General features: G+C 38.1%; 1 protein-coding gene across 10 annotated transcripts in view; it reads right to left on the bottom strand.

Annotated features, from left to right (window-relative positions):
* Positions 1-18,503, bottom strand: part of pbx3b (pre-B-cell leukemia homeobox 3b) — a 113,118-nt gene that overhangs the window by 8,839 nt on the left and 85,776 nt on the right. For 4 of the 10 annotated variants that reach the window (XM_022670736.2, XM_022670733.2, XM_022670737.2 and 1 more), the window contains 4 exons: positions 17,110-17,245; positions 13,546-13,575; positions 1,350-1,515; positions 161-238 (listed from right to left, as the gene is read on the bottom strand). In XM_022670736.2, coding sequence (XP_022526457.1) covers positions 161-238; positions 1,350-1,515; positions 13,546-13,575; positions 17,110-17,245 — 410 coding nt within the window. The remainder of the gene's footprint in view (positions 1-160; positions 239-1,349; positions 1,516-13,545; positions 13,576-17,109; positions 17,246-18,503) is intronic. The other 6 variants (XM_022670734.2, XM_022670735.2, XM_022670738.2 and 3 more) reach the window with 3 other exon arrangements.

The raw sequence follows: 18,503 nt of genomic DNA, 5'->3' as shown, positions 1-18,503 counted from the left end.
GAATAGAAAATGACACACACAGAGAGAGAGACTGGATGTGGGGTTGGCAGCCTAAGCGCCACGGGATTTGGCATGACCTGCTATTCTAATGGACTAGCTCAGAAGGAACACGTGCCAATGACAATAAGGACAGGAAGAAGCTGATGGAAAAGGCCAGTACCAGTAAACATGTTGGTTAATAGAGAGTTTTTGTTCTCTGCAGAGTCCAGCTGAAATTCTTCATCTTTCATCTGGAATCCTGGGTGCAAGAAAAAGGGGACCCCTTTAAATCTCTTACCCACAAGCCCCCACAAGCCCTCAGGGCCTCAGCCATGTCCACAACATAGTCACTTCTGTTAAATATGCTTTATTTATTTATTTATTTTTTTTAAGCATAGTTTAGTTGAGTTTAGTGTAATCTGAACGTCATCACTACACACATGCTGCTTATATTAATAATAATAAATATAATAATAATAAGGTACCACTTTAAAATAAGACTACCCTTATAAAGGGTTTATAAATTGTTTATAAATTAGATTATGCATTATTCATATAATTAAAATTGATAAACAGTTACAACACATCAATTTAAAAAAAGGCCACAGTGATCCGTTGTTTGCTTAGTCATTTAATTCAACATAGTCATTTCATTTGTAGTCAACAGTTAAACATACTTACACATAAATTAATATGATAGGTTCAATGCTGATTGATGGAAAACACACAGGAAAGATACAGTATAAATGAGCGTGGAATTAATATTTTTCAAGTATTTGAAACCTTGTTATTAACTATTAGTAAACTCCTTTATAAACAATTTATAATCCTTTATAAAGGTAGTCTTATTTTAAAGTGGTACCTATTATAGTATTCATTAATATTCAATAAAAAGACCCTTGTTTTTTTATTGTTTTTTTTTTTCTAGAGCGAAACATATTCCATTAAATCACAGGAGGAGGGAAGGAGGGGAAGTAACATAGCACTGTTATGCTTAAGAGGATAAGAGGACAGAGAGGAAGGGAAGAGTGGGAAGAGTGGGAGAGGATATATATAAATATATATATATATATATATATTTTTTTTTATCATCTCATTTTATACCCAAAACATTTCACACTGCAGAAACTCACACACACACTACAGTTTCTTTTTACAGCTTGTCTACTTGACATCGCTCGTCTCGTTCGGCATGTACGGTCCGGGAGGCAGGAGAGCGGGGCTTATCCCCCAGGCTGGGACCACTCACTGTCACGGCACCCAGGCAGCGTGGAGCGGGAGAAGGCACATGCTCTGGAGGAGAGCGGGGTAGGGTGGTACGGGGTGGGCTGGGGTAGGGGAGCTTTAGAGTTGGGTTTATTGGCACTTACCGGAGTTGGGTGTGGTGGGCGAGTTGGTCTGGCTGTTCTGCACGGCGGCGGCCACCGCGTGCGCCGCGTTCACGGCCGTCTTGGCGGCGTACAGGTTGGCTTCCTCCTGGAACTTGCCGATGTTCTTCTTGTAGCGGATCCTCTTGTTCCCGAACCAGTTGGATACCTGGGAGAGACAGAGAGAGAGCGAGGGTGGGGTGGGGTAGGAGGGTTTGAGGGAAGGAGAAGGAGGAAGGAGGGGGTGTCAGACATCAACCCAGACGAGGCACAGCGCACTGAGCAGTGTGATTGTTTCAAGATGTCACGTTCAGGTCCATCAAGTCCACGGTCCCCAGCCTCCCGCAGTAATATCCGCTGGGCACGTAGACTAATTAAGCGATTATCAGACAGGGCTTGTGTGCTATTACGGATGAGAGTGTGACATGCTCTCTGTTTGTCTCTAGACAAAAACCAACACACCAGGGGCTGCTCATCTTGTGGCAACACCAAGCTTTGGTGCTGCTCATGTCGCCAGAGCATCGGTGGGTGGATGGTGGGTTGCACTTTTGAGGTAATGTTGGTACGAATCTAGGAAAAGGGAAAGGTTTGCTCAGTAATGGTGAAAATTTGGGTTTTGCTGTGTGGAGTAATGATTACTGAAGTTTTAAGACCTTTATCTTAAAGTAAAAATCTGTATATTAATTAAATAATTTGCATAATGCACATATGAATAAGATTGGCCATTGTAAAGGTTGGTAAAGATGATTATTTTAAGTTTATTTCTAACTAAATAAGATGATTTTACTACACTCACAACTAATTCTGTCATTTACAGCTCAGGAAAAAATGACAAGAGACCACTTCAGTCTATAGGTATACAACTGAGTAAAATGAGCATTGTTGATGCAGAGCTTTCAGACCTCAAATAATGCAAGAAAACACTCATACTCATAAAGTTTTACAAGTTCTGAAATCAATATTTGGTGGAATAACCCTGGTTTTTAATCACAGTTTTTATGCATCTTGGCATGTTCTCCTCCACCAGTCTTACACACTGCTTTTGGATAACTTTACACCACTCCTGGTGCAACAATTCAAATAGTTCTGCTTGGTTTGATGGCTTGTGATCATCCATCTTCCTCTTTGATTATATTCCAGAGGTTTTCAATTTGTTAAAATCAAAGAACCCCATTATTATTAAGTGGTCTCTTATTTGTTACAGAGCTGTATGTAACAGAAGAATCTAGTTTTCAAGCTGTATGATTCACTCTTCAGTCCTTGCAGTTCATACATTCAAACGTTACTACATGCATCTTGCAGAATAAAAAAAAAAGTGGAGCTGAACTTTCTTGAGTTTACTTTTAAAAACGAATCACGAATCAAGTTATAAATAGCAGGATAAAAACACAAACCCCCAACTTTTACACACAGTTAACATGTTTTCAATTAAGGTTGTGGTCTTTGAGGCTTGAGAAGGCCATTACAAAAGATTAATATGCAAAAGTCACTGTCCTGAGTACTGTCAAACAAACCCTTCTGACATGAGGGAATGTATGTGTTTCACCCTGGTTACTGTCCAATGAAAAACAAGTGTCTTCAAAACAGCAAATTTACAGGAGAGAGATACAACCTTCGTAACTTTTAATGGAAGTCAATGTAAAAAGAGTTCATTTCAAGTCATTTTGGAGAATGTCAATTGGTCTATTCATCAAGAAATGCTGCAAATGTGTTTCCGATTATGTAGTAAACTAAATATCGCCATAAATGGAGATACTTGTTCTTCATTGGACAGCGACGATAAATATAAATCCACGATTAATGATTAAAAATATAATAAAATATCCTTAAAATACACAGCTAAGGCTAAAATCTTTTTACCTCCCTAATTAAGGGAATAGACTGTAAAACTTAATAACTTATTAGTCATTTTAGCCTGTAAAAATGCCTGCAGTTCCTCTAAGATTAATATTTGTTTGTTTAGAATTAGAAATTAAAATAAGAAAGATTATGTCACACTGTCCAAATGTGTCCTTTTGGACCCAAATGTATATAGTTGGTAGACGTTCATGGATTTTTGTGAAATAAACCTATACGCACATGTTACATATTATCGCTGTCCAGTGAAAAACGAGTATCTCTAAAACAGCAACTTTATTGGAAAGAAAAAAAACTTCTAAACTTTCAATGGAAGTCAAGGTAAAAAGAGTTTATTTTAGGTAATTTTGAAGTGTTTCTTTTGGTCCGTTCATCAAGAAAGTTTGGCAGAAACTAAATATCGACTGGAGATACTTGTTTTTTTATTGGACAGCGACGATTTACATAATTCCATACATAAAAAAAAAAAAAACTAAAATCCTTCCACTTGCCAAGATAGTAATTTTTGCAGTGAAGTGTAGTGTAGAGTAGTGTAATATCTCTTAGTATATAAATCCTTAGTATAAATAGAATTTTGCTCATTACAAGAATAGGCTCTTCATTTGTGCGTATACTGTAAACTTGCATAAATTAAGATAATTCAGAGCGCACGCACTCTCGCATACAGAAGATATTCAAGCCGCGTGTTACACTTAAGAGAAATTCCACTGATTGTACCTCATGCATTAATTATTGCAATCACACAAAACACAGCGCACACTGCAAACAATAAGATCTAGGTCACATCAGGGGGGCAGAAGTGTGAATGCTTGCGCTGCAATAATTGTGGAATAATAAAGAGATTAGGGGTTGTTTCTTAATAGCCCTATAAATTACAGTAGCCTGTCGCCGTGGCGAGCTCTCCTGCCATATCCCCAACACTGGCTGGGACAGGCAGAAAAGCCGAGCCCCTTAATGAAGCTTTATTTAATTTCCACCTCTGCGCTTCTATTTTAATATCTCCAGCAGCCGGAGCCACGGCGCACCAATGCCGGTGAATTTACATGACATCAGATCAGTCCTACCCCGCCATGTCACCGCGCTTCTAAATCTTTAATATCTAGGCAATTAAAATTAATGACTGCCCAGCCGAAGCCACCACCGTTGGCAGGCTTTTGCCTTGACATCAATTGTTTGATGGGTTTACCTAGAGGTTAAACTAACAAGCAAGGTTTAATTGGAAGCAATGAAAGCACTAGCCATCATCCTTTTTAGCTAACCTGCTTAGAGAGCAGCTTTTTAAGGGCAGGGAGGGGAAAGATGCACATTCAGGCTTTAAGCTTTAACCTACAGGCTACCGTAAAATATATGCACAGGCCTGTAGCTACAGGCTGGAGTCATTTCCATATTACGAGTGGAAAATAAGTATGATAGATTTGTATTCAGCCATGAACAGATATTTAAAATTGCATTTATCTACCTACAGCTACAATGTATGGACAGAAGTATTGGAACACCTTATTATTCATTCTTTATTTATAAAATCAAGGTTTTAATCAAAATTAAGGTTTTAAAAAGAGCTTATCTTGCTTTTGTCCTGTTCAGTTAAGGCATTGATGTGAGGATTTGGAAACAGCGACAAGAGCATTAGAGAGGTCAGGATGTTGGAAGATCACCACTTCATCTCAGTCCCATCTCCATATAACATATTCCATCTAAAAGAACATTGTTTTTCCAGAAAACAGTGAGAGATCCACTGCTCTGCTAACAGCTTCATGATTATTTGCATTGGTTGCAACTTTAGGTAGCTGAGAGCAGTGGGTGGGGCTAAGCTATTATTATTTTATTGGCTTATTAACGTTTTTCTGTGGCTTGTTTATAGTCTATTCTGCTTAAAACCAGGTCTCAATTAGTGTTATGTAAAACAAAAAAAAAAAAAGAAAATACTTGATGTCCATTGTGATGGACGCAGGGTCTAAAAGAGTTAAAATGCCCTATACTGTGTATAGGTAATTTAGTCCCATATATATCATGTGACATAAACTTAATCCTTTTAATTATTCTGGAGGTTAAAATGTATCCAAGGATAGAAGATGTTAATAAATTTGAATGAAACAGGAGATTTAAAAAAAACTTTAAAACATGTAATTTTTGCAAAATGTTAAACTATAGTAGAAAATAATTTATTGTATTGGAAATAAAACGTTTTCAATTTTGTTTCATTGTGATTAATTCTCTCCCCAGTAACATTATATAGCTCATCGCTAATGTTAGCTAGCTGTCCGCTAACCTTAGTTCTCTCCCTAGTAACGTTAGATAGCTCACTGCTAATGTTAGTATGTTAGCTAACTCTCCACTGATGTTAGCTAGCTCTATGCTAACCATAGTTCTCTCCCCAGTAAAGTTAGATAGTTCACCGCTAATGTAAGCAAGCTCTCTGCTAACCCTAGTTTTCTCCCTGGTAATGTAGATAACTCGCCACTAATGTTAATTTGTTAGCTCGCTTACCCCTAAAGTTAACTTTGTTAACCTTAGTTCTCTCCCTAGTAATGTTAGCTAGCTCTCTGTTAATGTTAGCTTGCTCTATGCTAACCTTAGTTCTCTACCTAGTAACCTTATCTAGCTCTCCGCTAATGTTAGCTAGCTCTCCACTAACTTTAGTTTTCTCCCCGCTAATGTTAGCTAGCTTACCAGTAATGTTAACTCTGCTAACCTTAGTTCTCTCCCTAGTAACATTAGCTAGCTCTCCACTAATGTTAGCTAGCTCTATGCTAATCTTAGTTCTCTCCCGAGTAACGTTAGATAGCTCTCCACTAATGTTAGCTAGCTCTATGCTAACCTTAGTTCTCTCCCCAGTAACATTAGCTAGCTCTCCACTAATGTAAGCTAGCTCTCCGCTAACCTTAGTTCTCTCCCCAGTAACATTAGCTAGCTCTCCACTAATGTAAGCTAGCTCTCTGCTAACTTTAGTTCTCTCCCGAGTAACGTTAGCTAGCTCTCCAATAATGTTAGCTAGCTCACCACTAATGTCAACTCTGCTAACCTTGGTTCTCTCCCTGTTAATGTTAGCTAGCTCCCTAACATTAGCTCCCACTAATGTTAGTATGTTAGCTAGCTCTCCGCTAACACTAGTTTTCTCCCTGGTAATGTAGCTAACTTGCCACTAATGTTAGTATGTTAGCTAGCTCTCCACTAACACTAGTTTTCTCCCTGGTAATGTAGCTAACTCGCCGCTAATGTTAGTATGTTAGCTAGCTCTCCACTAACACTAGTTTTCTCCCTGGTAATGTAGCTAACTCGCCGCTAATGTTACTATGTTAGCTAGCTCTCCGCTAACCCTAGTTTTCTCCCTGGTAATGTAGCTAACTTGCCACTAATGTTAGTATGTTAGCTAGCTCTCCACTAACACCAGTTTTCTCCCTGGTAATGTAGCTAACTTGCCACTAATGTTAGTATGTTAGCTAGCTCTCCACTAACACTAGTTTTCTCCCTGGTAATGTAGCTAACACGCCGCTAATGTTAGTATGTTAGCTAGCTCTCGTTAGTATGTTAGCTAACTAGACTAATGTTAACTCCACTAACCTTAGTTCTCTCTCCAGTAACTAATGTTTGCTGCTAATGTTTGTATGTGCTTTCCCACCTGCATTAGACGCACCATCTACAATTTTTATACCTACAGCTAAATGTTATACTTATAGTAAATTTAAGACAATATAAGATCTTATTTATTTATCCATATTTTAATTTAAGACATTTTAAGACTTTTTAAGGACCCGCGGGAACTTTGCTATTGCTGTAAAACAATAAATAAATAAATCAGCAGGATGTAGAGTTACAAATATAGAGTTTCACATAATCCTATTTAAACCCTTATACACATTCTAAAATGTGCTTTTAATAGGATGGAATTATACATGCAACCATTTACAAATCTCATTTTGCCTCCTGATGATTCTGTTGAGAGCTGATGAGACATGCCTGTGTTTCACCACAGTGTGATGCTGAGAGTTTGCTCTTGATTGTTATTGTAATGAGGTTTAGTAAAGTAGTAGGTATTTGTTTGTGTGTGTGTGTGTGTGTGTAAACGTGTGTGTAAACGTGTGTACATGCAATAGCTGAGTCCTCTGCACCAAACACAGTGGTGATAAGAGTAGGAAGACTCCATACACCCTGCACCCTTACCTTATCTAGTGCTGGAGCATGCTTTCAATCGACTGCTCAGTGCTGCATGCAACACCGGCCACTAGGCTGAATTACTACTGCACACCTGACCTCTGCTGAGGAACTGGAATGAGGAGAATGTTCCAGTGATGTAGTACTGCTGTGTGCCTTCAACCCGACACCAGGTTTGTTTTCCCCTGCCCAGTGGAGAGGACAGACTGTATGCATCTAGTAAATAATTCACCGCCTCTCCACCTCCAAGCCTGGGTCAATACGCTTCTAGAGTCACAGAAAAGGAATAGATGATCTTCCCCAGGTTTCAATACCACCAGATTTATATTACCGCTCTTAAGTGAAGGGGGTGTGTGGAGTTTTGTTAACACATACACCCCCCCCCCCCCACACACACACGGCTAAAAGACTATGACCTGAAGAAGTCTGCGATTACACAGCAGGTAAAAGTGGCCCAGATCTAATTATTTTCTTACCAAATCTGCTGTTATTTTAGGCTGTTGACACTATTTTTTTTTTATTTGGCCCATATTTGAAATTGAGTCTAAATAGTTTGAGCTGCTATACTGCTATACTGCTATATGCACATGCAAAAGAGCAAAGTTTCGGTTTCATCTTAGATTTAAGCATCACAGGATATAGCAAAGAGACCACTTAAAATTATGAGATTGTAACTCTCGAATATAATCAAGAAAGAAGATGGATGATTACAACCCATCAAACCAAGCTGAACTGCTTGAATTTAGATTTTTTGCACCAGGAGTAAAGGCATAAAGTTATCCAAAAGCAGTGTGTAAGCCTGGTGGAGGAGAACATGCCAAGATGCATGAAAACTGTGACTAAAAACCAGGGTTATTCCAACAAATATTGATTTCTGATTTCTTAAAGCTTTATGAATATGAACTTGCTTTCTTTGCATTATTTGAGGTCTGAAAGCTCTGCATCTTTTTTGTTATTCCAGCAATTTCTCATTTTCTACAAATAAATGCTCTAAATGACAATATTTTCATTTGGAATTTGGGAAAAATGTTGTCTGTAGTTTATAGAAAAAAATATAATGTTAATTTTACTCAAACATAAACCTATAAATAGCAAAATCAGAGAAACTGATTCAGAAACTGAAGTGGTCGCTTAATTTTTTTTTTACAGAGCTGTATATTTAAATTCAATATAACATTTTTAAAGTTATATTACGAGAGATTTGATGTGGAGAAAAAGATCACACAGATCAGAAGTGAATCACAGGCTACGTTCACATTATCAGGCTGAAGTGACTCAAATCCAAAAAAATCAAAATTTGTTGCTCAGATCAAATTTTTTTCATGACTGTGTAAACATGCCAAATCCAATAAATTTTTTTTTTTTTCAAATCAGATTTGAGTCACTTTCATATGTGGTCGGAATTCATGCATTTTTTTTTTTTTTAGCTTTTACGCTGCGCTACATGCTTCTCTCTCGTACCCACACATCTCTTGGTGTAAAAAAACAGCAAAAGCAAGCAGCCTGGCCTTTTTTCACATCCTCGACCTGAGAAGGTACTTCAGACCTGCTGTTTACTCTCCACTCCAGCAAAAGATGATCCACATATGAGCTGCTAACAAACGCATCCATTTCACCTTTATAAAGCTACGAGTCATCTCTCAAATATGAGTTTTTTTGTTGTTGGAGAAGAAGGAGACGTTTATACACATATCAATGTGCGCAGGTCACTTACTTTTATGAATGTGGATCATCAAGATCCGATCTGAGCAAAAAATTGGATTTGAGCAATGTGGCTTGTAATGTGAACGTAGCCATAGTGCTCAGAAGCTGCACATTTTCATTAGCTATATATATATATATATATATATATATATATATATATATATATATATATATTAAAAGCTAACATCCAAATATCACTACGAGTAAATCTTAGCCCACTTCGTCCATGGCGATTGCTACAGCCTAAGCAAACACACAAACACACACACACCGCTGGTGGTTTCAGTGGCTTACACCACAGATATTATCAATAATGAAAGTACTTGCATTAATAGTTAACACATTAACCCGAGGCCAGGCTCAGCTACATGTATAATGAGCTGAAATATTGATAGGTGTCACCGGTTTGAACCTCGAGTGTATCATAGCGGAAGAAAGCAACCTAATTGGGTGGCAGTGCCAATCTTTGGGCCTACTCATTTGCACGTCTGGTTCCGCTCACTCTCCTGTCACAGTCCTATCCCTGGATGACCAATGTGCACAATCACTCCCAATCAGTGCTCAGGCTCCAGAAACAATATCATTTAAGGCCCCGGCACATCACAAAAGTCTGGCACGTGGCCGTGGTGCTGCTCGTTCCAGAGAGCAGGGTAGATAATGAGGACATCTCAGTGCGCTAACTTGAACCAGTGACTGATAAAGGGGGCTAAATTTCATAACAACACCATTACGCACATTCACATCACTAACAATCAGTACCCAAACAATGCTTTGGCTTCGGGTGCCTAATTTGGCCTTGGCTAACTCCGGAAAGTGCCTTGTTTTCTCAGCTTATTGCTCTTTGTTTAAAAAAGAAGAAGAAATTTACTATACAGCATTGCTAGCATTTGTACTTCAACCCTTTGAACCCAAGACTGTTTTGGGGTGTTTTTTCTTCATTTTTGTCAGTTTCAACATGCCATGAGCACTTTTACTCCAGAAGCCATACGGCTGCTCAAAATTTTAATCATTTAAAATGTAAAAGGAAGCAGAATTGTGATATTTTCCTGGAACTGTTCATGTTTTGGTTAAAATTTTACCAAGCGCTTGTTTTTTTTAAACTTATTTTTGAATGTATAGACTTTAAATATATTCACGCCTAAGACATCTTTTTAAAAATGGTTAGACTAGAGTGTTTATGAGTTAAAAAAGCATAAGATCATTGATGATAGTTAATTACATGGCTTATTAATTATTACTTTGATAAAATACATGGAGAGAGAGCATCAGGCGGATTTATTTTTTTTTAATAATCACACCTATAGGATACATGTAGATTATTAAAAACCTGACACTCAGAGCAGCCTATGCCTTTCAGTATTTTAATCAGAACACACAAAGAAAACTATAAATACAAAAATGTAAACTTTTTAATCTAAATAAATAAAAATGTTTAGTGCAAAATAACTACTTAGTAAAAATGTCCAAGTAAAATAAAAACTATATAAAGTAGTGCGCACACCATACCTAGCTTTAGTTTGAGTAAAGCAGGTAGTTTCACACTTTTTCTGTGGACACTTTTGAGTCATTATTTACTGATATTATTTGGTTTGAAACATCATAGAAATATGTTTGAAGCACTAAAGGTAAGTAATATTGGTTGGGGAAGGAGATCTCACTTTTTTTAGGTGTTTTTTTCTCAATGGGTTTCTTGTAGATTTAGCTTTACCGCACTGGGATGTAATCGCTATTTTTAGAAAGAGTAAGTTCCGCCCTTTCTAACCATATATGGATTATGTTTATGTGTGAAGGGATTCCTGAGTAGTTAAGCTGAGAACACAAGGTGCGATTTTGGATGGAAAATCCGCCCGCAGGGTTCTAAGGGTTAAAAACAACCAACTGCAAATCTCTGGTGGTTTCCAGTTTTGAGTTTATCTGGCTACAAGTCTGAGGCTTTTTTTTTACATTAAATGCTTTCTAAATCTTGGACAGTTCAGATGCCCTAAATGCTAAGGGCTCTTCAAGTTGACTTCAAGTGACTTTTGCAAGAGCCCTTTTAATTCCTAATGCTCTTTGATTGGCTGTCTAGTTTCTATGGTAACCTCATTAACTAAGACCTTTAAAGCGCAATAGTCCTCTAGCACATAGCCATGTAACAAAAGCTATTATTACACAAAACTAAGTGAGATCCCACACTTCAGCATATCAGAGACAGCACATCTGTGCAACACAGAATAACTGGGACTATATAATGTATATCTTAAATCATTAACAATACAAAACAATCAATTTGCCTTTGAGATATGTGGTATATAATATGGGCAAATATTAATAATAATAATAATAATAATAATAATAACATAAAATACAAACATGAGCAGGTCTGAGGGGAGCTATAATATATACCTGATCTTGTGGAATGAAAATTCTATGATAAAATGCAAGAGTGACTGTTGTGTGCTAGATATTAGATATTCATTTGAAACATATATGGGTCACTATCAGAATACTGTGTCTTTTGTCCCTCAAATCTAAAAAAAAATAAAATAAACAGAAATAATATTTTTCCATATTTTGCTTCATCACTTTTTTATTATGTCCTGTTGTGCAACTTGCTATGACAGAGTGGATACATTCACGAACAGAAACAAAAAGGAGACAATGACAGGGTGGACAATTTTAGTGAAAATTGGCATTTGTTAAAATGTAGTTAGAAATTATTTTAATTACTGTGTGTCAGTTCTTACGCTGTCAGTCTGCCTGCTCTGGAGTCTGAACTACTCAGAGATTTCAATTCAGCGTTCCTGCTCCCCCAGTTACTGATTGTTTCCACCTGGCCTGTCTAGCATAAATAACCCTCAGTTTGCTCTGTTCCCTGTTGTGTATTGAAACTAAATATCTAGTTCTTCTACAACACGTTTCCTTTGTTTATTGCCTTTTGTTAACAACTTGTTTTTGTTTCACACTCTCAATTTTTGCCTTACCCTAGCATCTCTTTCCAGCATGACACTGTGATATTTTACTATGACAAGATGGACAGCTTAAGCTTTATCTCAGCTAAGTATGGAGACAATATGATACATAAATATAATAAGTGAAAATAATATTATTTAGTGCTGAACATGCAGCAGCAAGTGTGTTCAGTCCCTTAAAAATAAAAGTGTGAAGGTTGTGACATCACTCATATCAAAGATTAAAATGATGTTATTTAACCAGAATCATTTCATTTAATCCATAAGAGCCCATGTCAACACTTTAAAAAAATATGGAAACTCGGTCACAAGGTGACAAACTAGGCACTGTGTGACTGTGTGTATATGTGTGTATGAATTGAAATTTTAATAACTTATAATATATAGAGGAGTAAACATGTGACCTCTTTACAACAATAACAAACAACAAAAAAACAAAACAATAAATGCTCAATTAATTTAACTGAATCAAATATGTCACTGTATATTCAAAACTAGATCTGGGCTCTTATGGGTTAACCAGGCAGCATTGAGGATGTGACCCACCTCTACATTAAAGAATGTACTATAAATGTACAAAAAGTACCTAACAATCCTTTATATGTGAAATAATGTGTTCATTAAGAGTAAATGATGAAAATTGTATTGCTACACAGTGTTGTTAGCTTAGATCATCAAACCTTAGAAGATACAGTGATCTTGCTCACAGTCACTAGTGGTGTGTTGATAAGACATGTGACTGATAGTTGAGAAAAGTCTACAGCTCTGGGAAACATTAAGAGACCACTTCAGTTCAGGTCAGATTCAAATCAGTTTCTCTGATTTTGCTTTTTATAGGTTTATGTTTGAGTAAAATTAACATTGTTGTTTTATTCTATAAACTCCAGACAACATTTCACACAAATTCCAAATAAAAATATTGTCATTTATTTGCAGAAAATAAGAAATGGCTGAAATAACAAAAAACATGCAGAACGTTCAGACCTCAAATAATGCAAAGAAAACAAGTTCATAATTATATCAAGTTTTATAAGTTCAGAAATTAATATTTGGTGGAATAACCCTGGTTTTTAATCCCAGTTTTCATGCATCTTGGCATGTTCTCCTCCACCAGTCTTACACACTGCTTTTGGATAACTGTATGCCACTTAAGCTTGGTTGGATGGCTTCTGATCATCCATCTTCCTCTTGATTATATTCCAGAGGTTTTCAATTTGGTAAAATCTAAGAAACTCTATGTTTTTAAGTGGTCTCTTATTTTTTTTTCCAGAGCTGTATGCTGCAGCACAAAAGTCACATTATATTAATATTGACCCATTTATTATTGTACTGATCACATTTGCTTTGCTCAGTGTGTTCAGAGCAGTCAGTAGCAGTAGGTCAGTGGACTGGGTGGGTGGGTTTGTGGGTGGGGTGAATGTAATATAAGGTGTCAGTGAACACACATAAAGAAGATTTTTTTAGGAATAAAAAAGAAACAGAAGGCAAAAGAAGAGACCAAAAACAAGAGCGGAGCAGGAGAAATCATGACATACCTGTGCCACTGTGATGGTGCTTCCCACCCCCTGAAGGCAAAAAAAAACGGCTTTTACAGTATCTGACTCCCAACAGCCCTCCACAACCCCCTCCCCACAGAAAAAAAAAGACATTTGCATATCACAGAGAATTCCAGTGGTGTATACTGAGACCTGTAGGCTAACAGTAGACATTAAGAAAAAAAAAAGACCACCTCTGTGGCTTCGTGTAATAAAATTTCTGATTTTTTTTTTTTTTTGGTCTGTGGGGAAATGGGTGAGGGGGATAGTATTGCCTTCAGGTGTATGTTAACTTAGTGCTTACACAGAGTGGGAAAATTCACTACTTTGATGGTGCTATACGCATTCAATCATTCATAATGGACGTCGCATCCACACGCATGCAGAACACACTCACACAGCTAACAAGTAGAGGCTAAGGTGAGCTACAATAAACAGTGGCACAAGAGCAGATGCAGTGGCTACAGGCTGAGGAAGACTCTGCGCTTCCCTTAAAAGTTCAATGGATGAAGGACAGTAGGGATGGAGGACAGGAGGAGGAAAAAAAGGGAAATGAGAGAGGTAGAGTGTGTAGGAGGAATCTAGTTTAGGACCCACTCTTAGACTCTCACACATGGCAACCCAGATACATTCTCCATTCAGCTCTAAGCTTTAAATGTTCGTAGACACTCACAGAGCACTTTATTAGAAACATTTATGCACATACTGTACACTTAAAAAAATTATGCGTAAAATTTACTTAAAAAAACTTTTGCAACTTTTTGCATTTGCTTTTTTTAAGTAAATTTAATTTCATGTCAATTTAAGTAACTTCAACTCGGTTTCAAGGCTTAAATGAACTTCAGTCAATCCTTTCTTTTAGTAAACTTTACTTATTTTTTTTTTTGCTGAATTAATCCTTTCTTTTAGTGAACTTAATTTCTGCATGCAGTATTACCTTATTACATCTACTTAATTTATACAATATTATTCTATATAATTTAGTTAAAGCACACATTCAAATATTTACATAATTTCAAAGATTTATTTTGTAACAGACCAAGTCTCACTGTCTCAACGAATGGATGGCTTGTAATACATGTAATACATTCAATGCCATCCATGTGTTGAGACAGTGTAATATGTGTTTTAACTACAAATATTTACATTTCAGGAATTTTAATATATTATGTATCATAGACTATTTGAGTAATATAAATGAAGTAATTGTAATTAATTAAGTAAAGTTTACTAAAAGAAAGGATTGACTGAAGTTCAGTTCACTTATTTACTCTATATAACATATAAGTCTTGATACTGAGTTAAAGTTACTTAAATTAACATGAAATTAAATTTACTTAAAAAAAGCAAATGCAGAAAATGTTACGCATCATTTTTTCCAGTGTAGTTTTTAATAAAACAACGAATCAGCCAATTAGCAGCTTCAGATCATGTTCACACTAATGTTCACCATCAGAATAGGGGAATATGATCCTGGTGATTCTAAGAATGGCATGACTGTTACACGAGATGGGCTGGTTTACGTATTTATATAAATAACTGCTGATCACCTGGGACTGATGTGCACAACATCGACACTCTAGAGGTCACTCAGAACGGCGCAATAAGGCCGTGAAAGGTCTACAGAAAACTTAGGACTACTACAGTGAGCGGAAAAGCATCTCAGAATGCACAACTCATCCAACCTCTGGCAAAACAAGGTTTTCTACAAGGTTTAAATTCTGTCAGCCAAGAGCAAAAATCTGAAGCTGCAGGCTCACCGAAACCGGTCGGCTAAAGACCCGAAAAACAGCCCGGCTTGAAGGATTTCTGCTGAGGCTCACAGATGGTAGGGTCAGAATATGGTGTCAACATCATGAATCCATGGACCCAACCTGCCTTGTGTCAGCAGTCAAGGCTGGCGTAATGGTGTGGGGAATGTATTCTTGGCACACTTCGAGCCCTTTAATACCCATCAATCATCGCCTGAATACCACAGTCTATTTAAATGTTGTTGCTGACCATGTGCATCCATTCATGACCACAATTTACCATTCTTTAAATGTTCTTTACTGGACTTCCACATCTGAATCTAACTGAACACCTCCAGACCAGAACAGGAGATGCGTGCACCAGCATCTTGTGGAATCTGTGCCAAAAGAACTGACAGTGTTTTGAGAGCAAGTATACAGTTAAGTCTATTAGTATTTGGACAGTGACACAATTTTTGCAATTTGCCTCATTTTGTACAACACCTCATTGGATTTGAAATAAAGCAATAAGGATTAATAAATGGAATAAGATTAAACTTTCAGATTTTTTTACATAATCCAATAGATGCAAATAAAGGAGGCTATCATTAAGAGCCAGGTGTGCTTTGACTTTGGCAGATTGCTCAGCAGAGGGCACAAACCTGCTTGTTCATGCTGTGAAGGTTTATTACTAAGATAGCAATAAACGTCTGTCACTTCAGTCAGTGAAGCGCCTCTGTTTTCCACCACCAAGATAGCAATATGCCAGACCACCATACCCATCGGTGCAGATATATTCGTAATCGGCTTCGCTATTTAATCGATGCAGGCGCTAGATGTGAAAATAGATTGTTAGCAGGGCGTAAGATAAGATAAAACCAAGATTAACTTCAGCATGGTGATGGAAAGAAACGTTTCAGGATCCGAAGCATATCACTTTATCTGTTAAACATGGTGGAGGCACTGTTATGGGCAAGTATGGATGCCAGGATGAAATCAGATGTATATGGAGCAATTCTTTCTGCTCAAATTCAGTAAAATGCTTTATTATATCAGCTTTATTATATATATGGATACTGACTCAACCAAACCCATGAAACCAATCCAATTAATGCATTAGAAGCAATAGGATGTTCTTACACAATGAACTCAACTTTTTACCTAATGTCAACACAGCTAAAACAGAAAAACCCACCAATAAGCAGCTCCTGAAGATGACTTCAGTAAACTGCTGACAAAGACTCTCAACACAGGAAACTCAGCATTTTGTGATGTTGGTCATTGACTGCAAAGGTTTTACATCTAAGTAATATAAATAATCAATGTAGTTTTAAGCCAATGATGTAATGATTTTATTAAACACTAAATATGCAATATGCTTGTTAAAAATGTAAACTTAAATCGAAGCTTAAGGGCTTCTTTTTTAGGTTCAATAAGGTGTCATACAAAGACTTATGACGAGGCAAAATTTGTGTTCCCGTCCAAATACAGTATCATGTTCCAAAAAAAGTGCTCAGTGAGTGTATGCTTTCCCTGCTATCATAAGTAGTATTTAGTTGCATAAATGATTCTTGGATTGACAATACAAATAAAATAAAATAAAAACTTTAAGGAAACCAAGGCCAGTTTTCCTAACACAGTTACAAAGAACCCTTACAGTTTTTTTTGTTGTTGTTGCTGTTTTGTAAGAGGGTATTATTCATAAGGAGCATTCGCCTTAGGACTTTATTCACGTTTAAAGGATCCAAGCTTTATTGTGGCTCTATTGTCCTACTAAACCAAGGGTCTGTGTGTTTGGGTCAAAAAGGGAACTGAATGAAATCTCCAGTCTCACCTGGGATACTGTGATGCTGCACTTCTTGGCCAGTTCCTCTTTGGCTTCTTCGCTGGGGTAGGGGTTGCTGAGGTGGGAGTAGAAGTATTCGTTTAGGATCTCCGTGGCTTGCTTGCTGAAGTTCCGTCTTTTCCGTCTGAGTGGAGGAGGAGAAGGAGAGGGCGGAGATTAGCGAGTGATTTTTTCCATTTTCTCCCCTATTTACACGGCCAATCAATCACCCAACCTACTCATTAGGACTCCCCCTATTGCTAGTGATACCCCAACACACCAGGAGGGCGAAGACTAACACATGCCCGCTCCGATACATGTGAAGCCAGCCACTGCTTCTTTTCGAGCTGCTGCTGATGCTGTAGCATTGCCGAGTAGCATCACAGCACGCTTGGAGGAAAGCGCAGCGACTCAGTTCTGATACGTCAGCTCACAGACGCCCTGTGCTGTGGACATCACTTTTTAGTGATGTGGGAAGAGAGCGCCATCTACCCACCTGGAGGGAGCAAGGCCAATTTTGCTCCCTCTGAGCGCCGGCAGCTTGATGGCCCCCAATTAGAGTGATATTGAGGGAAGAAGGATTCCCTTACAGAGAAAACTAGGCCTTTGAACTTGGAGGATCCCTCATCTGAAACAATGTGCGGCCATAAACACACAGACACATCATAATCACACCATTACCACACACACACGCGTACCGCTGAACAGGCTCTAGACCAAGCGTGTAATGTGCAGCGTTTAGTGCAGACAGACTTCCTGTCCCTGAACCACAGGACTACAGGCTCAGTTGGGGCTGTATTTCAAGACATTAGAGAAATCAGACCATGCCCAGCTGAGCACTGTTCCTCAAGTACCAGGAACTGGCCTGAAGGAGCTGTGCTCAGTCTAGCGGCCCTCAACAGACCGCAGCTTACACCCCGCTCCCCCTTCACCCCCGCTTCCCCTCAGTGCCGCAGGCCTATTGCTGCTGAGCCACTGTCTTCTTTCGCCTTGTTTATTGCCTTTCACACAAGAGCCAGAACTGGCCCAATGACAGCGCTTCCGCTCCGATTGAGCATTCCCCCACAACCTTTTACTGCACTTATTCTCTCCCTCTCTCTATCGCTCTCTCTCTCTCTCTAGACCTCTCTAGACCTCCTGCACCAACTGTTTGTGATTACTGTAATCTGGACCGCCTGCTGATGACCTCCTACCCACCGAACACAAATGACTTCATTCCTGCGTAGCCGAAATCCGAAGTGCTTTCAGGTGCTTAGCATGGCGGGTGCTGAATGGAAAGGCCTGTAGGCTGCAGGAAAGCTCTCCTCACTGCAGCACGTCGCCTCTCTCTCACTAATGGATGAATTTTGGAGTGGAACTTCTCTTAGTGTGGAAGTCAAATGTTAGATCAAGCAGGTGTGGGG

The sequence above is a fragment of the Astyanax mexicanus genome, chromosome 12 (genome assembly GCF_023375975.1).
Source record: "Astyanax mexicanus isolate ESR-SI-001 chromosome 12, AstMex3_surface, whole genome shotgun sequence".
NCBI lineage: Eukaryota > Metazoa > Chordata > Actinopteri > Characiformes > Acestrorhamphidae > Astyanax > Astyanax mexicanus.
Note: the sequence above shows the minus strand (reverse complement) of the source record. Positions and strands in the feature narration are given on the sequence as shown.